At 39.2% G+C, this 18003-nt stretch overlaps 1 protein-coding gene, 14 non-coding genes and 5 pseudogenes across 18 annotated transcripts; all 20 read right to left on the bottom strand.

Moving 5' to 3' along the window:
- Positions 1 to 1084: 1084 nt before the first annotated feature.
- Positions 1085 to 5780, bottom strand: LOC112754326 (ribulose bisphosphate carboxylase/oxygenase activase, chloroplastic-like). 4 transcript variants are annotated; one of them, XM_072220843.1, is made up of 9 exons: positions 5722 to 5780; positions 5289 to 5375; positions 4887 to 4964; positions 4702 to 4760; positions 2873 to 2917; positions 2398 to 2585; positions 2170 to 2309; positions 1822 to 1910; positions 1085 to 1504 (listed from the first exon to the last, which is right to left on the bottom strand). In XM_072220843.1, exons 8-9 carry the CDS (start codon positions 1864 to 1866, stop codon positions 1265 to 1267), a joined length of 285 nt encoding a protein of 94 aa, XP_072076944.1. In that variant the 5' UTR covers positions 1867 to 1910; positions 2170 to 2309; positions 2398 to 2585; positions 2873 to 2917; positions 4702 to 4760; positions 4887 to 4964; positions 5289 to 5375; positions 5722 to 5780; the 3' UTR covers positions 1085 to 1264. The 4 variants fall into 4 exon arrangements, with proteins under 4 accessions (XP_072076944.1, XP_072076943.1, XP_072076946.1 ...); XM_072220842.1 differs by lacking the exons at positions 5289 to 5375; positions 5722 to 5780 and having other exon boundaries at positions 4887 to 5238; XM_072220845.1 differs by lacking the exons at positions 5289 to 5375; positions 5722 to 5780 and having other exon boundaries at positions 2398 to 2467; positions 4887 to 5238.
- A 6554-nt stretch (positions 5781 to 12334) lies between these two features.
- Positions 12335 to 12453, bottom strand: LOC112759339 (5S ribosomal RNA). Its single transcript, XR_003180108.1, has one exon. It is a non-coding gene; the product is annotated as a 5S ribosomal RNA (ribosomal RNA).
- Positions 12454 to 12633: 180 nt separating this feature from the next.
- Positions 12634 to 12752, bottom strand: LOC112760597 (5S ribosomal RNA). The gene has a single exon (XR_003181030.1). It is a non-coding gene; the product is annotated as a 5S ribosomal RNA (ribosomal RNA).
- A 178-nt stretch (positions 12753 to 12930) lies between these two features.
- Positions 12931 to 13049, bottom strand: LOC112759655 (5S ribosomal RNA; annotated as a pseudogene).
- Positions 13050 to 13229: 180 nt separating this feature from the next.
- Positions 13230 to 13348, bottom strand: LOC112762202 (5S ribosomal RNA). The gene has a single exon (XR_003182550.1). It is a non-coding gene; the product is annotated as a 5S ribosomal RNA (ribosomal RNA).
- A 181-nt stretch (positions 13349 to 13529) lies between these two features.
- LOC112759289 (5S ribosomal RNA) lies at positions 13530 to 13648 on the bottom strand. Its single transcript, XR_003180062.1, has one exon. It is a non-coding gene; the product is annotated as a 5S ribosomal RNA (ribosomal RNA).
- A 191-nt stretch (positions 13649 to 13839) lies between these two features.
- LOC112762221 (5S ribosomal RNA) lies at positions 13840 to 13958 on the bottom strand. The gene has a single exon (XR_003182568.1). It is a non-coding gene; the product is annotated as a 5S ribosomal RNA (ribosomal RNA).
- Positions 13959 to 14136: 178 nt separating this feature from the next.
- LOC112759571 (5S ribosomal RNA) lies at positions 14137 to 14255 on the bottom strand (annotated as a pseudogene).
- Positions 14256 to 14436: 181 nt separating this feature from the next.
- Positions 14437 to 14555, bottom strand: LOC112759288 (5S ribosomal RNA). The gene has a single exon (XR_003180061.1). It is a non-coding gene; the product is annotated as a 5S ribosomal RNA (ribosomal RNA).
- Positions 14556 to 14746: 191 nt separating this feature from the next.
- LOC112762220 (5S ribosomal RNA) lies at positions 14747 to 14865 on the bottom strand. The gene has a single exon (XR_003182567.1). It is a non-coding gene; the product is annotated as a 5S ribosomal RNA (ribosomal RNA).
- Positions 14866 to 15045: 180 nt separating this feature from the next.
- Positions 15046 to 15164, bottom strand: LOC112759301 (5S ribosomal RNA). Its single transcript, XR_003180074.1, has one exon. It is a non-coding gene; the product is annotated as a 5S ribosomal RNA (ribosomal RNA).
- A 178-nt stretch (positions 15165 to 15342) lies between these two features.
- On the bottom strand, positions 15343 to 15461 carry LOC112759556 (5S ribosomal RNA; annotated as a pseudogene).
- A 181-nt stretch (positions 15462 to 15642) lies between these two features.
- On the bottom strand, positions 15643 to 15761 carry LOC112759425 (5S ribosomal RNA). Its single transcript, XR_003180178.1, has one exon. It is a non-coding gene; the product is annotated as a 5S ribosomal RNA (ribosomal RNA).
- Positions 15762 to 15940: 179 nt separating this feature from the next.
- LOC112759817 (5S ribosomal RNA) lies at positions 15941 to 16058 on the bottom strand (annotated as a pseudogene).
- A 181-nt stretch (positions 16059 to 16239) lies between these two features.
- LOC112760772 (5S ribosomal RNA) lies at positions 16240 to 16358 on the bottom strand. The gene has a single exon (XR_003181195.1). It is a non-coding gene; the product is annotated as a 5S ribosomal RNA (ribosomal RNA).
- A 180-nt stretch (positions 16359 to 16538) lies between these two features.
- Positions 16539 to 16657, bottom strand: LOC112759271 (5S ribosomal RNA). Its single transcript, XR_003180046.1, has one exon. It is a non-coding gene; the product is annotated as a 5S ribosomal RNA (ribosomal RNA).
- A 180-nt stretch (positions 16658 to 16837) lies between these two features.
- On the bottom strand, positions 16838 to 16956 carry LOC112759607 (5S ribosomal RNA; annotated as a pseudogene).
- A 191-nt stretch (positions 16957 to 17147) lies between these two features.
- Positions 17148 to 17266, bottom strand: LOC112762151 (5S ribosomal RNA). The gene has a single exon (XR_003182502.1). It is a non-coding gene; the product is annotated as a 5S ribosomal RNA (ribosomal RNA).
- Positions 17267 to 17446: 180 nt separating this feature from the next.
- LOC112759407 (5S ribosomal RNA) lies at positions 17447 to 17565 on the bottom strand. The gene has a single exon (XR_003180164.1). It is a non-coding gene; the product is annotated as a 5S ribosomal RNA (ribosomal RNA).
- A 178-nt stretch (positions 17566 to 17743) lies between these two features.
- On the bottom strand, positions 17744 to 17862 carry LOC112759422 (5S ribosomal RNA). Its single transcript, XR_003180177.1, has one exon. It is a non-coding gene; the product is annotated as a 5S ribosomal RNA (ribosomal RNA).
- Positions 17863 to 18003: the final 141 nt, after the last annotated feature.

The following is an 18003-nucleotide window of genomic DNA, read 5'->3' as shown; positions in this document are numbered from 1 at the left end:
AACACTCTTGCTCATGCTCTGTTTCCCGAATCTATTCCTCTACCATATTTTGTTCTGATTACAATAGCATATGTTAATGTCTCTGCTTAGTATTATCATCTTTATCCGGAACCACTGATGTCATCGCTACGGAGGTGATTGGGATAGGCGCGATTGTCATTGTTGTTGCTGCCCCAGAAGAAGTGAGGCTGCTGCTGCTGTTCCGGCCGCATTGGCTGTTGTAAACTGGAAAAAGGAAGGGCATCATTGTGTTTAAATTCGACGGTTTTGACTAATTGAGGTAGGGGGTTTAAACGATTTCAATTTAAGAATGCCTACAAGGTTTATTGAATAACTGCAAATAGATTTAATAGCTGTGAGTAATTGATTGATTATGTGAATATTGAATTGTGGCTGAAATTGTGATTGGAATGGTTGAGATTGTGATTTGGAATTGTTGATTAGTGATATTGATTGATTATGTGGATTGGGAATTGTTTGATGACTACACTACAAGAAAACCAAGATTTTGCTACGCTTTTAAAGCGTGGCGAAAAGTGGGAAAAAGCGTAGCGATAGCTTTTCGCCACGCTTTTTGAGCAACCGGCACGCTTTTGAAAGGGTCACAACTGTTAGCGTGCCGGTTGCTCTATCGCCACGCTTTTAGTGACCTATGGCCACTTTTTTTTGTCGCCACGCTTTTATCTATTGCCACGCTTTTAAACGTGGCCATATGCGAGAGGATATGGCTACGCTTTTAAAGCGTGCCAGTAGCTAGATATGGCTACGCTTTTAAAGGGTGCCAATAACTAGAGATACGGCTACGCTTTTAAAGTGTAGCAAAGTCGTGAGATATGGCTACGCTTTTAAAGCGTGCCAATAGCTAGAAATATGGCTACGCTTTTAAAGCGTACCAATAGCTAAAGGTATAGGTACGCTTTAAAGTGTGGCGAAAAGTGGCTGCTGTATGGAATAGCTACCCTTTTAAAGTGTGGCGAAAGGTGGCTGCTGTATGGAATTTGTTGAAGTTCAATTTTTTTTTTAATCTTCATAATAAAATCTAACAAAATTCATAAATAATGTAAAATTTAAACAATATAAAACCTTCATAACAATTTTAATTACTATTAACAATATAAAACCTTCATAAACTTGTACACCAAATATAGTGATTGATCACATGACAAGCTCTAACAAAAAATCAAAGTGATAACAACTACCCATAAATTTGTAATACATGCATTACAATTCCAATAATTATTACATTATCTACATCCTCTAAAAACTACAAAATACCCTTCCTTCTTGTGATGTCTTGCTGGTCATCTGAGATATCATAGACCAACCCTTTCCATCTGTCCGTATCTGTCTGCTTGTCCTCATCGATCGCCACAATCTTGAAGCTTCCGGAGGAAACCTTGCTACTGCTGTGGATTCTTGAGGTAACCTTCTTCAAGTTGCTTCCGAAGAAAGCTGATGAATTGGGAACTGATGAAGCCACAGCTCCAGAACCATTCAAACTCACCTGCAATGTAAAATTACATTATTCTCTTGTTATTTAAGAGTTACTACTCTATTCAAAACTCTAATCCAATTTTTTAAGTATACAAGAAATCATGAACCGCATCTAAATATATTGATAACTCACAAATTAATGATATGTATGTATCCATAGTCCGCATGATCATTATTTTTCTAATTTGGTATCTATAACTGATTACTAATTCACACTGCATCCAATCCATTTACTATCCTAATCTTATACATAGTTTAAAACTAGAAGTGATAAATTGAGTGAATAGAATTAATTGAAAGTAACAAAGTAAGGTAAAAGTATCATACTAGAGTTCCTTTGACAGCTCCTATGGTTGAAACTGAAGCAGCCATGGCTGTGTTATTGTCCTTGTAGCAGCAGAGAGTAATTGAACTTACTACAGAGGAAATAATAAACACTATAATGAATACTCATCAGTTGGGAAAGCAGTCCCCACCATGCCCAAACCCTTTTTCCCTATTTTTTAGCAACTAGAATCTGTGACGATTGGTCAACCTTAAGTTCAAACTATAGTAATCTAATTATATACTGCACGGGTAAGACAAATCCATTTTTTCCCCAATATTCAACCAAATGGCTAAGTGGACAGAAAAGAAAGTAAAAGAATAAGGTGGAAACAGAGTTCATGAACTCACAGATCTATCAAATTCCAACATGAAGCATCTTTTTAAATCTTCTTTGGTAGGTTTGCAACCACAGCGATCACGTCTGGAAGTGAGATATGAGAATTTAGCATGTGTAATGCAAAACAGCAACCTCCTCCAACTTGATCTCACTAGAAAAAATTCAGGAGAACATCATGGAACTCATAAGTGAAAAAACATCAAGGGGAGACATAAATATAAAGAATCAACAGAACATACTTTGGGGATTTCATGTAGTTATCCCATCTGTGTGCACCATTTGGACGAAGATGATCTTGTATACAGGCAGCTGATTTACCATTTTCGTAAGTCAAAAAGTAGTTTGGATTCCCACGTACAAAATCTTTGTAATTTCCAAAGTATATATCTTTTGGAAGATGGTCATAATTCTTCTTAAACATTGATAGCTGAATCAACAGATCAGGAGAAAATGAAGGAGATAGAAGTATCAATGCCAAAACATGCAACTGCATTTACGACTATCTTTTCTAACTAAATTAAGTGATTCATTTCCCTCTACTAAACCTTAAAAGTAAAACCAAATAGAAAAATAGATCTTCATGATTCTAAAAGTCAAAATTCCTTTTGTTATTCACTGATTCTACAAACTCAAGTACTCCAAAGGGTTCTTTGTTAAGTAATAAGTAGAACAGAAACTTCTGGCAAAGGACTATGTACAGCTTCAGCAACTTACCTCACTAAAAAGTTCTTTAATATCATCTCGCTCAACACTGCTCTCCTGAAAACCATAGACACAAGCATTATTACACCTAAGATCTAACTAATCTAGTGTTTATTTAATTTGCAATAGAGAAAATTGAATAAGGGAGACAAAAATGAAAATTACAGTCTAATCAAGCTTGAAAGTTTTTCATATGACATGGTTGAAAGATAGAATTTCATCACTAACATTTTTTAGCCACCAGAAAATAAACCCTAAACCTAAAAGTGATTATGTCCTTGTAATATGCATGACAATGATCTTTTCTAATTGTTTTAGATTCTCAAATAATTTCCCCTTCCTAGCTCCCTGATAAGATAGAACTTTTATTCATCATCACACATTGAAAGCAAAACTGTTTCTCTGAATATCATCTTAGTCATCACCCACCATGAAATTTCAATTGATTTTTTTTAATAAAAAAGGGAATCTAATAATGCACTTAAAATAATGGACAATATAAATATGAATTGGTATATGTTAGGTTATTACGGGATAATATTGTGTTAGTGATAGATACACGTACATATTATATACCTTATTCATTAGATTAGACATATATAATATTAGTTCTAATATAAAAAAAAGTACATTAAAGATTGAGAGAAAGCACAGTAATGAGATATGGAGGTCTCTCTCTATAAAGTAGCAGTGAGCCGACAGAGAGAATCGAAATGATATAAGGAAGGGAATTTTTTTATTAATACGACAGAGAATTATTATGAAATTCTATTTTTTAAAAATTTAAAATTATTAAATAAACATATAAATAATTATATATATAAATGACCACTCTGAAGAAAATGATTAAGTGATCATTATTCATAGTACATTAACTTGTTTAAACTAAATGTTTTGAAGTTATATATTTGATTTATACATTATTAGTCACATTATTATTATGAATTTATCATTAAGCAACAACACAATGTATTATTTGCGCTCCAAACATATAGAAACTAAAAAAAATAACGATACACACTGAACATTTTTCCAAATTTAGCTTAGAATGTTGAAAATAAGATGATTCCCTATAAGGTGGATATAACTGTCGGCATAACGTGAAAAGTGTCTCATGTTAAAGGACAAGAGTGCATAGTATATATTTGTTCCTGGGATCCTAGCAACGGCATATCCAAGGTCATATTTATGCTATAAAGTAATCTAATAAAATCAACTCACAGACAAATACATGTATATTTCATACATTACGTGGTTATGATAATTAGGTTTAAGAAGGGAGGGAGGTCTACTTTGGAGGACCGTACCCCATGGCCCCATTGGAATAGAAAAGCAAAGGTTCAAATCATGTGTATATAGTATAGTATATACCCCTACAATGTATTTGTCTTTACTCTTTACCATATATAGCAGCATGTGAATTTGGATCAGATACACTCAAATAAGATAATTTCACATGATTTGATTTATTTCACCCTACTCTTCACATATATGGCTATGTACTTTGGCACCTTCCTCAAGAGGTAAATATTTCTGCAACACAATCAAAATCAGCCAACTTTAACTGCTTTTCTTTTATTTGTTTTGGTCAGGAACTGCTTTTTCTGAATTCTGCTTTCATACATCATTTCTTAAATTTTGGCGCCATGCCTCATTTTAGGTGGATTAATCAGCTTTTTTTTTTGGTCAAGTGATTAATCAGCGTTAAAACTTGATAAAACAGAGTCACAAAAAAAAACTTAACAAAAACAAAACCTTTTTTACGCATTAAAAACAAAACTTGGATCAACTACCAAAACTAGAAAGAAAACTAGATCCAAAGCAGCCACATCTTGACTTACTTGTCACAGCCTCCGGAGAAAACCGGTGTTCCATCATCCTTCTAAGTGGAGCACAAAACCTTAAACAATAAAAGAGAACATTAATTATAATGCCATCTCAGTTCAAAAGAAATTTTCAGTAATACCACTAATAATAATTTTTTCTTTTTCTTTTTTTTTTAATAAAATGAGCTGAAATTCATTACTGGTTGGTCATGAGATGTTGAAGCCTTGGGTGTGCTGTTGATAACAGTTCCATTCCTTGCAACCTCCCAACATCGAACCTACGATATTGACAAAAGAAATTCACCAAAAAAAAAAAACATTTGTCTATCAAACAATTAAACACAACATAAGAGCCTTTTCTTCACATAAATTTAAAGAGCTAGTTTAGTTTCAGAAGTATTTTCTGTCACCATTTCTTCTTTCTAATACTAATTATAAAAAACATCATATCCCTTTCAGTTTGAGAAGTTAATCGTAAAAGCAAGAAACACCAAAAAGATAACATTGTGACAATTTTTCTTTTGTGAACTAACATTAAAAAATAGAAATAACACAAAACATTAACAAAAAAATATGCCCTAATATCCAAGTCAAACTCAAACCTGGTTATCCCATGAAATAGCGACAACAAAATTGGCCCTGGGACTGAAACAAAGGCTGGAAATTGAATCACCAGGCGGCTGGGTTACCTAAAAGAATTGCAACCACAAATTAACAATAACCAAAATGATAATAATAAAGAAAGTGGACATTTTGAAGAAAAACAAGGACAGAATCTACCGAAAGAAAGAGAAAGAAGATTTTAATAAATCAATTCAGAGTTTAATAACATCAGTTCTGTTCTATTCGATAATTCCATAGCACCCAAAAATAATATTAACCAAAAAAAAATCAATTCAACTAACACATTCAACACAACACAACCACAACCAACTCATATGCACTGATTTGATTACAGAGACTTGCTACTTAAATTAAACTTCAACTCTCTTTTGTTATCTGGTTTGATTACAGACTTTAATAAATAGGGCTTACCAACTCTCAAAACCAGCAATGAAGCATCGATGGAAGGGGCCCTGGCCTGCACGAAAAAGGGAGCGGCGCGGAAGGGGTTAGGTGATGACAAGTCATCTTAGCCTATTTTAACTAGCCTTTTTCTTTTGTTTTCAATTGAATTATGCACTTTCTTGAGCCATAAGCAAGCCAATTGGGTAGATTTTCATGTTTCCTTTGATTTAATCAACCATGTATGAATTCATGCTATTTCATGAGGTTTTGTGCTATATTTGTTGCATATTATGAAAGAATGAATATCTCATGATTTTGAGCATAGCTTTGATGAGTTTGGTTGATTAATGATAGGTGAAGAAAGCTTGGAGAAAGGTTGAAGCAAAGAGGAATGGCTAGGAGTGAAGAGAGGACAATGGAATAAGTGAAATTGAACCAGGAAGCAAGAAGTTAGCCCCAACGTTAGCCCCCTAACTTGGAGGCTAACGTTGGAACTTGAAATTTCCTCCCTGGCCATCCCACGTTTGTGCCAACGTTAGCCCCCTAACTTGGAGGCTAACGTTGGCACATGAATTACAAAGGGAGAAGGGCCAACGTTAGCCCCAACGTTAGCCCCCTAACTTGGAGGCTAACGTTGGAACTTGAGAAGATCTCCCCTGGGCACCAACGTTTGCGCCAACGTTAGCCCCCTAACTTGGAGGCTAACGTTGGCGCCACACACCACAAGGCATACAAGGGGTATACTTCCAACAAGAATAACTTGAGCTACAGAGCTCCAAATGAGGTGATTCAAGAAGCATTGGAAAGTAGGAATCAAGAGCTTTCCAAGCATATATGGAACTGCATGGTGGACACTAAAATTGAGGGAGAAAACTGCCCCGCAATGTGCATAAACGAACATGGTGGCAACCTGCAGTGAGGCCAACTGACCTCTGCACCTTCAAAGGAGTATAACTCGAGCTGTAGAGCTCCAAATAATGTGCTCCCAACGGCATTGGAAAGTAGACATCCAGGGCTTTCCAACAATGTATAATAGTATGGGGTGGACAATACATTTGAGCCTCCAGAACTGGCGTTTTCGCCAACGTTTGAGGGCTAACGTTACCTCAAACGCTGCACACCAAAGCCAGCGACCATGCCCTCTTCAAATGATCATAACTTGAGTTGTAGATGTCCAATTGAAGTGATTCCAAGTGGGTTAGAAAGATGACATTCAGAGCTTTCCAACCATATATGATAGTCTATATTGGGCATAAAATTGGCAACATGACAAGAGGACAAAGTTGGCGCCATAAATGTGCACAAGGCATTGCCAACGTTAGGGTCAAAGTTAGACCCCTAACGTTGGCACCAACGTCCATACCAGCAGATTGTGTTTGCTGATGTGAAAAGTTAACTTTGGCTCAAACTTTAGGTCCAACTTTGACTAACCTCAAACCCGGTTCAATTGGTTCACTTTGGTTCTACCTCAAACTCCAAGAGCAATCAACCAAGGCCTTTATCAACCCAATTCCATCAAGAGCAAGGGCCCAAATGATCATCACTCAAAGGCACAAGAAATAGATAAAATAGGAATTTCATTTAATTGTAATTTGTTTTTAATTTCATTTTCATTTCCATTTTGTAAAGCCTATATAAGGCATCATCTTCATATTTGTAAGGAGGCTGGCTCCACTAGGGAGCACTAGAATTTGAGAGCTCTCTCTTTAATTTTCTTTGTTTTGAATCTTGGGTGGAGAATTGAAGAAATTCTGTTTCAATCTTACCTTGAGAATTTTCTTGTTTACTTTCTCTGCACAATTGAATTTCCATTCCTGTTTACTACTTCACCTTCTCTTGGCTTCTGCAATTTACTTTTCTTTAATTTCTCTTGCAATTGTTCTTGTTGGATCTAGGAAGGCATTGAGATCTAGACTTGGTTATCTAGTCTCTTGGGTCCTGAGATCTTAATTCCAATTTTACATTCTCTGTTTATTGCTTTTCATGTTTATTTACATTTCTGTTTTGGTTCCGAATCAATCAAATCCATCTTTTACTTATTTGCTTGTTGCAATTTAACTTTTCCTTGTTTAATTTCTGCAAATCCAATTCCCAATTCCCTTTACATTTAATGCAATTTACATTTCTTGCAATTTAAATTTCTGCAATTTACTTTTCTTGCACTTTAAGTTTCTGCACATTTATTTTCTGCAACTTTAAATTCTCTGCATTTTACATTCTGCTCTCAAAATTTCACCCAACCACTCAATGTTAGCTTGACTAAACTAATCATCCACTAAAATTGCTTGATCCATCAATCCCTGTGGGATCGACCTCACTCCCGTGAGTTTTTATTACTTGATGCGACCCGGTGCACTTGCCGGTTAGATTTGTGTGTTTTGGGAGAAATTTATTTTTCCTCCAAAATATCTCATCATTAGGGGTTTGCAGTGACGGAAGGAAGCAGCGGCAAAGGGAGCATCGACGGCGGGTTTGCGACGGCAAGTGAGCAGAGGGAGTCACCGCATGAGAGAATCACCACAGAAGGAGGGTTAGGGGCGCCGGAAGAGGGATTTCCGGCGGAGGCATTGCGAGCGCAGCGATGTTCTTCACGGAGGTCGTCGTCGCGGAGTTAGGGTGAGGGTGAGGCACGATGAAGAGAGGGCTTAGGGTTATCTTCTGAACGAAATGGTGCTTAATGTTTGAAAGAGGAGTTTGGGCTTAGGGTCTTTGAATGAAGAAGGAGCGAGCTCGTTAAAAGATTTTAATTTGAAGTTATAACTTTAAGACATTTTAATTTGAAGGGTACGAGCTCTTTGAAAATTTTTTTTGGGGGAGTCTTTTGGCCACGCTTTTGAAGCGTGGCAAAAGGCTTTTTGGAAACGGCTACACTTTTAAAACGCCACAATAGTAAACCCCTGTCGCTATGCTTTAAAAGCGTGCCGGTTTCTCTCTATGGCTACGCTTTTTAAGCGTGGCAAAAAAAACGTAGCCAAATCTCGCATCAATTGCCACCCTCATAAAAGCGTGGCCATTGATCCTTTTCGCCACGCTTTTGAAGCGTAGCAAAAAAAATGTGGCTAAATCTCTATACAATCGCCACCCTCATAAAAGCGTGGTCATAGACCACTTTTGGCCACGCTTTTAAAGCGTAGCAAAAAAAAATGTGGCCATAGGCCTTTTTTCTTGTAGTGCTAATTGTTGAGAATTTCTGAATTTTAATGGGTTATGTTGGATTTATTGCCGTTGAGCTGTTATTTGGTATATTGTAATGTTAATGAACTTGGTTGGTGGTTGATTTGGAATTGGTTTTGAGGGGTATTGAAGGGTTGGATTTTGAATACTAAATGGTTTGCTGAAAATCAGGTTCTCTTGAAATAAAACAGCAACTTTGAAAGTGATTTAGTAACTCTATAGTGACTGAAATTATAAGAATTTAAATGTTAAGTAAATTATGTTAAGTGTAATTGTGAAAATTCAATTTTTAAGGTTTCGTATCAACTAGAGAATTAGTTATGATTTTTCAAAGTCAAACTCTAAAATATGATTTTCTGCATAATTTTAAACGAAGTCAGAAACTTTGAAAAGCTATAACTACTTACGTAATGATTGGAATTGCATGAGACTAAGTCTGGGTTAAACTTGGGGATATAAGAAACTAAACTGATAAATTTGAGACTTTTTAATTAAGATTATGATTTATGGTGAATTTTTGAATTGGGGATGTCAAATCCGGTTTTTCTGCAGAACGTTTAACACAGCAGCAACTTGATTCCTCTATTAGAAATTCTGCAGTTTGAATTTTGAAATGGAACCAATTTTAAATGAAATTTTGGTCCTAATAATTTAATTTCATAAAAATTTAGAATGGTTATAGTTGTGGTTTTAAAGATTTGGATTTACAGAGAAAGATGTATTATGCAGTAAAAGTCAGGCTTTGTTTTCTAAGTCAGTAAATTTGAGGCTTCATAATTTTTAATTCTGGAATGATATTGAGATGCAACCAATTGGAGGTGAAATTTGAGTATTTTTAGTATATATGATTCAAATTTCAGGGTTTTCCATATTTTAGTAAGTGAGTTATGGGACTTGGAAGAGGTTATGTTCAATGATTTGTAAAACAGACTTCAGCAAAAAATTAACTAACTTCCAAGCTACGTAACTCCTTCATTAAAAATGGTATGACCCTGGAACCAATTGAGAAAGAAATTTGAATAAGTTATATTTAATCACATAAATTTTGAAGGTGGTTGAATTTAATTTGGATTTTCTATGAAATTTCGAATGTTGTACGCTGCTGCTGTCTTCTGGATTTAAAACACTGCAGAGCAGTCATGGTTTTGCTTATATTCCCGAATCTAGAGTCAGCAAAAAATTATGATTTTTAGTTTAATAGAAAGCTCAATCCAAGACGGTCGCATGGATATAAAGTTTGCGTGATTCCGAATTCATTTGATATTTTAAAAACAAAATGGAAATCAGGCTGCCAAGTTGTGTTGGCAATTATTTTGGATATGGAATTTAAGAAATAGATTTTCTATACTATTATCAAATATTTTTGAGAATATATATTGTTGTGGCAACTACTGAAAGAGGCTGATGAAATGTTGAGAAAGAAGGAACCCGTAAGGGTGGCTAAGTCCTATTTTTAAAGGAGATTATGTCCAAATTTAGTCAAGTAGCAGATTCCCTTGTTCTCAAATGTGAATCCTTATGGCTAGTTCTCAGTGAAAATTTCTGTGTTTTCAATTTTTCAGTGCAGCAATAAACAACTTGTTTGGTATGCTTGTAGGATGGTTATTTGTTGGGACTGTCCGTGAATTTAGGGTTTTTTGAACTAACCTAGGGATTAGCATTTCTTGTTTCTTCTGAAATTGGTAATAGCAAGGTTTTACACTAAACAAAAGGGTGAATATAATGAGTTGTAACAGTGATGAATTTAAGCACTAAGAGTAAATTTTTGCATGAAAATTTCTCATTCCAATTTTACCAAAGAAATATATATGGGGACTACTAAATCATTTTGATTGAACACATCACTTTATAAATATCATGTAGATGATATGATATCACTATTTTTTGTCTTAATGATAGATTAGGAATTTTAATTTTATTTATTTTTCAGAGGTCATGCATCAACTTTATTTATGTGATTAGTGTGTAAACATTTTAAAAGTTTTTGTATCTATTTTCTTTGATTTTTCAAATAGCTCTGTGTTTTCCAAGATATTTTATAATTATTGATATGTAAAATCTTTAATTGCTAAATTGTAAATATTTTCCAGAACATGCTTGATTATGTCTCATTTTAAGACAGGAAGTTTAAAATAGAAATTATTTTGTATTTTATATTAATTTAGGATTAATATTTGTTAATTGATTATTTTGTTTACCTACTCTTGAATGTTCTTTACGAGGAATTTTTTGTTTTATTTTGTATACAGGATAATTTTTTTGGACTCGTAAAGACAAAAGGAGTTGACTAGTTGTTGTGGCACCCTGTATAAGATGAGATGTGTCTTATAATGAGTTTGGTTATCTAAATGTATTATTTTGATGTGTTCTTTACTTTTTGATAAGAGACTTTATCCGATATTATATGTAATGGATAAATTACACTCTATTTTGATTAGTGATGTAATGAATATCTAATTTTTAATGAAACTTTTATGATTTGGATTTATCAAATTTTTCATTTTTAGATTTATTTTGTGATTATCATCATTTTGGGATGTGATTATGATTTTAAAAAAATTAAATCTCATAACATAAAACAGGCTATGGTCACGGTAAAAACTGTGACCATAGATAAGCTATGGCCACAGTGAAAACCGTGACCATAGATAAGGCTATGTTCATGGTCAAGGTGGGGTAACCATAGAGGCTATGGTCATGGCGAAAAACTGTGACCATAGATAAGGCTATGGCCACGGTTTAAGGAAGGGGTGACCATAGGGGCTATGGTCACGGTTAAAACTGTGACCATAGATAAGGCTATGGTCACGGTTTTGGTTAGGGGTGACCATAGATAAGGCTATGGTCACAGTTTTGGTGAGGGGTGACCATAGAGGCTATGGTCACGGCCAAAACCGTGACCATAGATAAGGCTATGGTCACGGTTTAATGAGGGGTGGCCATAGGGGCCATGGTCACGGCTAAAATCGTGACCATAGCTAAGGCTATGGCCACGGTTTTTGGTGGGGTGACCATAGAGGCTTTGGTCACGGCCAAAGCTGTGACCATAGATAAGGCTATGGTCACGGTTTTGGGAAGGGGTGACCATAGAGACAATGGTCACGGTGAAAACCGTGACCATAGATAAGGCTATGGTCACGGTAAAAAAACGTGGCCTAAAGTGCTAGAATTTGAACATTACAACCGTGACCATAGAAACCGTGACCATAGATATAAAAACCGTGACCATAGGTCTATGGCCACGAGAGAATAGGCCACGGCGGAAAAACCGTGACCATAGGTCAAAAACCGTGACCATAGACCTACGGTCACCCTTTTTACTAGCTATGGTCACGGTTTTTCACCGTGACCATAGACCTTTTTTTTGTAGTGTTAAGGCACACTTTAGCTAAACAATTCAAGATAGCGTCGTTTAAAGAACGAGGGTAAGCACGACTTAAAAAAAAAAGAAAAAAAAAAGAAAAAAGAGGTGCAACTCGAGGACTTCCCAGGAGATCACCCATCCCAATACTACTCTCGCCAAAGCACGCTTAACTGCGGTGTTCTGATGGGATCCAGTGCATTAGTGCTGGTATGATCGCACCTATTAAGGTATGCGCACACAATTATCATAATCATGTCTTGCGACATAGGGTAAGTTGAGATGCGAAACCCTGCGGGGATCGTGCGAACTTGTCGAAAATCAGGTCATTGAGGCTCGTTTTAGCTAAACAATTCAAGATAGCGTCGTTTAAAGAATGAGGGTAAGCACGACGTAAAAAAAAAGAGGTACAACACGAGGACTTCCCAGGAGGACGGCCATCCTAGTACTACTCTCGCCCAAGCACGCTTAACTGCGGAGTTCTGATGGGATCCGGTGCATTAGTGCTGGTATGGTCGCACCTATTAAAGTATGCGCACACAATTATCATAAGCATGTCCCGCGACGTAGGGAAAGTTGAGCTGCGAAGCCCTGCGGGGCCCATACGAGCTTGTCGAAAATCAGGTCATTGAGGCTCGCTTTAGCTAAACTATTCAAGATAGCGTCATTTAAAGAACGAGGGTAAGCACGACATAAAAAAAATGTTGCATCACAAGGACTTCCCAGGAGGTCACCCATCTTAGTACTACTCTCGGTCAAGCACGCTTAACTGCGGAGTTCTAATGGGATCCGGTGCATGAGTGATGGTATGATCACACCTATAAAAGTATGCGCACACAATTATCATAAGCATGTCTCTCGACGTAGGGTAAGTCGAGCTGCGAAGCCCTGCGGGGCCCGTGCGAGCTTGCCGAAAATCAGGTCATTGAGGCTCGTTTTAGCTACACTATTCAAGATAGGGTCGTTTAAAGAACGAAGGTAAGAACAACGTAAAAAAAAAGAGGTGCAACCCGAGGACTTCCCAGGAGGTCACCCATCCTAGTACAACTCTCGCCCAAGCACGCTTAACTGCAAAGTTCTGTTGGGATCCGGTGCAACAGTGCTGGTATGATCGCACCTATTAAAGTATGCGCACACAATTATCATAAGCATGTCTCTCGAAATAGGGTAAGTCAAGCTGCGAAACCCGGCGGGGCCCGTGCGAGCTTGCCGAAATTCAGATCATTAAGGCTCGCTTTAGCTAAACAATTCAAGATAGCGTCGTTTAAAGAACGAGGGTAAGCACGACGTAAAAAAAAAAGAGGTGCAACACGAGGACTTCCTAGGAGGTAACCCATCCTAGTACTACTCTCACCCAAGCACGCTTAACTGCGGAGTTGTACTGGGATCCGGTGCATTAGTGCTGGTATGATCGCACCTATTAAAGTATGCGCACAAAATTATCATAAGCATGCCTCGCGGCGTAGGGTAAGTCGAGCTGCGAAGCCCTGCGGGGCCCGTGCGAGCTTGTCGAAAATCAGGTCATTGAGGCTCGCTTTAGCTAAAATATTCAAAGTAGCGTCGTTTAAAGAACGAGGGTAAGCACGACGTATAAAAAAAAAAAGAAAAAAATAGTGCATCACGAGGACTTCCCAGGAGGTCACCCATCCTAGTACTACTCTCGCCCAAGCACGCATAACTACGGAGTTCTAATGGGATCCGGTGCATGAGTGCTGGTATGATCACACCTATTAAAGTATGCGCACACAATTATCAAAAGCATGTCTAGCGACATAGGGTAAGTCGAGCTGCGAAGCCCTGCGGGGCCCGTACGAGCTTGTCGAAAATCAGGTCATTGAGGCTCGCCTTAGCTAAACTATTCAAGATAGCGTCGTTTAAAGAACGAGGGTAAGTACGACGTAAAAAAAATGTTGCATCACACGGACTTCACAGGAGGTCACCCATCTTAGTACTACTCTCGCTCAAGCACGCTTCACAGCGGAGTTCTAATGGGATCCGGTGCATGAGTGCTGGTATGATCGCACCTATTAAAGTATGCGCACACAATTATCATAAGCATGTCTCTCGACACAGGGTAAGTCAAGCTGCGAAACCCGGCGGGGCCCGTGCGAGCTTGCCGAAATTCAGATCATTAAGGCTCGCTTTAGCTAAACAATTCAAGATAGCGTCGTTTAAAGAACGAGGGTAAGCACGACGTAAAAAAAAAAGAGGTGCAACACGAGGACTTCCTAGGAGGTAACCCATCCTAGTACTACTCTCACCCAAGCACGCTTAACTGCGGAGTTGTACTGGGATCCGGTGCATTAGTGCTGGTATGATCGCACCTATTAAAGTATGTGCACAAAATTATCATAAGCATGCCTCGCGGCGTAGGGTAAGTCGAGCTGCGAAGCCCTGCGGGGCCCGTGCGAGCTTGTCGAAAATCAGGTCATTGAGGCTCGCTTTAGCTAAAATATTCAAAGTAGCGTCGTTTAAAGAACGAGGGTAAGCACGACGTATAAAAAAAAAAAGAAAAAAATAGTGCATCACGAGGACTTCCCAGGAGGTCACCCATCCTAGTACTACTCTCGCCCAAGCACGCATAACTACGGAGTTCTAATGGGATCCGGTGCATGAGTGCTGGTATGATCACACCTATTAAAGTATGCGCACACAATTATCAAAAGCATGTCTCGCGACGTAGGGTAAGTCGAGCTGTGAAGCCCTGCGGGGCCCGTGCGAGCTTACAAAAAATCAGGTCATTGAGGCTCGCTTTAGCTAAACTATTCAAGATAGCGTCATTTAAAGAACGAGGGTAAGAACAACGTAAAAAAAAAGAGGTGCAACCCGAGGACTTCCCAGGAGGTCACCCATCCTCGTACAACTCTCGCCCAAGCACGCTTAACTACGGTGTTCTAATGGAATCCGGTGCATGAGTGCTGGTATGATCACACCTATTAAAGTATGCGCACACAATTATCAAAAGCATGTCTAGCGACGTAGGGTAAGTCGAGCTGCGAAGCCCTGCGGGGCCCGTACGAGCTTGTCGAAAATCAGGTCATTGAGGCTCGCCTTAGCTAAACTATTCAAGATAGCGTCGTTTAAAGAACGAGGGTAAGTACGACGTAAAAAAAATGTTGCATCACACGGACTTCACAGGAGGTCACCCATCTTAGTACTACTCTCGCTCAAGCACGCTTAACAGCGGAGTTCTAATGGGATCCGGTGCATGAGTGCTGGTATGATCACACCTATTAAAGTATGCGCACACGATTATCATAAGCAGGTCTCGCGACTTAGGGTAAGTCGAGCTGCGAAGCCCTGCGGGGCCCGTGCGATCTTGCCGAAAATCAGGTCATTGAGACTCGCTTTAGCTAAACTATTCAAGATAGGATCGTTTAGAGAACGAGGGTAAGAACAACGAAAAAAAAAAAGAGGTGCAACCCGAGGACTTCCCAGGAGGTCACCCATCCTAGTACAACTCTTGCCCAAGCACGCTAAACTGCAGAGTTCTGTTGGGATCCAGTGCAACAGTGCAGGTATGATCGCACCTATTAAAGTATGCGCACACAATTATCATAAGCATGTCTCGCGACGTAGGGTAAGTCGAGCTGCGAAACCCTGCGGGGACCGTGCGAGCTTGTCGAAAATCAGGTCATTGAGGCTCGCTTCAGCTAAACTATTCAAGATAGTGTCGTTTAAAGAACGAGGGTAAGCATGACGTAAAAAAAAACGTTGCATCAAAAGGACTTCCTAGGAGGTCACCCATCTTAGTACTACTCTCGCTCAAGCACACTTAACTGCGGAGTTCTAATGGATCCGGTGCATGAGTGCTGGTATGATCAAACCTATTAAAGTATGCGCACACAATTATCATAAGCATGTCTTGTGACATAGGGTAAGCTGAGCCGCGAAACCCTGCGGGGCCCGTGCAAACTTGTCGAAAATCAGGTCATTGAGGATCGCTTTAGCTAAACAATTCAAGATAGCATCGTTTAAAGAATGAGGGTAAGCACAACGTAAAAAAAAAAGAGGTGCAACACGATGACTTCCTAGGAGGACACCCATCCTAGTACTACTCTCGCCCAAGCACGCTTAACTGCGGAGTTCTGATGGGATCCGGTGCATTAGTGCTGGTATGATCGCACCTATTAAAGTATGCGCACACAATTATCATAAGCATGTCCCGCGATGTAGGGTAAGTCTTGCTGCGAAGCCCTGCGGGGCCCGTGCGAGCTTGCCGAAAATAAGGTCATTGAGGCTCGCTTTAGCTAAACAATTCAAGATAGCGTCGTTTAAAAAACGAGGGTAAGAACAACGTAAAAAAAAAGAGGTGCAACCCGAAGACTTCCCAGGAGGTCACCCATCCTAGTACAACTCTCACCCAAGCACGCTTAACTGCAGAGTTCTGTTGGGATCCGGTGCAACAGTGCGGGTATGATCGCACCTATTAAAGTATGCGCACACAATTATCATAAGCATGTCTCTCGACGTAGGGTAAGTCAAGCTGCGAAACCCGGCGGGGCCCGTGCGAGCTTGCCAAAAATCAGATCATTAAGGCTCGCTTTAGCTAAACAATTCAAGATAGCGTCGTTTAAAGATCGAGGGTAAACACGACGTAAAAAAAAAGAGGTGCAACACGAAGACTTCTTAGGAGGTAACCCATCCTAGTACTACTCTCACCCAAGCACGCTTAACTGCGGAGTTGTACTGGGATCTGGTGCATTAGTGCTGGTATAATCGCACCTATTAAAGTATGCGCACAAAATTATCATAAGCATGCCTCGCGGCGTAGGGTAAGTCGAGCTGCGAAGCCCTGCGGGGCCCGTGCGAGCTTGTCGAAAATCAGGTCATTGAGGCTCGCTTTAGCTAAAATATTCAAAGTAGCGTCGTTTAAAGAACGAGGGTAAGCACGACGTATAAAAAAAAAAAGAAAAAAATAGTGCATCACGAGGACTTCCCAGGAGGTCACCCATCCTAGTACTACTCTTGCCCAAGCACGCTTAACTACGGAGTTCTAATGGGATCCGGTGCATGAGTGCTGGTATGATCACACCTATTAAAGTATGCGCACAAAATTATCAAAAGCATGTCTCGCGACGTAGGGTAAGTCGGGCTGTGAAGCCCTGCGGGGCCCTTGCGAACTTACCAAAAATCAGGTCATTGAGGCTCGCTTTAGCTAAACTATTCAAGATAGCGTCGTTTAAAGAACGAGGGTAAGAACAACGTGAAAAAAAAGAGGTGCAACCCGAGGACTTCCTAGGAGGTCACCCATCCTCGTACAACTCTCGCCCAAGCACGCTTAACTACGGTGTTCTAATGGAATCCGGTGCATGAGTGCTGGTATGATCACACCTATTAAAGTATGCGCACACAATTATCAAAAGCATGTCTAGCGACGTAGGGTAAGTCGAGCTGCGAAGCCCTGCGGGGCCCGTACGAGCTTGTCGAAAATCAGGTCATTGAGGCTCGCTTTAGCTAAACTATTCAAGATAGTGTCGTTTAAAGAACGAGGGTAAGTACGACGTAAAAAAAATGTTGCATCACACGGACTTCACAGGAGGTCACCCATCTTAGTACTACTCTCGCTCAAGCACGCTTAACTGCGGAGTTCTAATGGGATCCGGTGCATGAGTGCTGGTATGATCACACCTATTAAAGTATGCGCACACAATTATCATAAGCATGTCTCACGACTTAGGGTAAGTCGAGCTGCGATGCCCTGCGGGGACCCGTGCGATCTTGCCGAAAATCAGGTCATTGAGGCTCGCTTTAGCTAAACTATTCAAGATAGG

Source organism: Arachis hypogaea, chromosome 16 (genome assembly GCF_003086295.3).
Source record: "Arachis hypogaea cultivar Tifrunner chromosome 16, arahy.Tifrunner.gnm2.J5K5, whole genome shotgun sequence".
Classification (NCBI taxonomy): Eukaryota; Viridiplantae; Streptophyta; class Magnoliopsida; order Fabales; family Fabaceae; genus Arachis; species Arachis hypogaea.
The sequence above is the reverse complement of the archived record's forward strand: the minus strand, read 5'-3'. Positions and strand labels throughout refer to the sequence as shown.

Bases quoted from the DNA above. Each gene is read 5' to 3' on its own strand.
- LOC112754326 (XM_072220843.1), bottom strand. From the start codon at position 1,866: ATGGCTGCTTCAGTTTCAACCATAGGAGCTGTCAAAGGAACTCTA. The intron at 1,505-1,821 runs GTATGATACTTT...TTTACATTGCAG, and splicing joins GAGCTGTCAAAGGAACTCTA to GTGAGTTTGAATGGTTCTGG.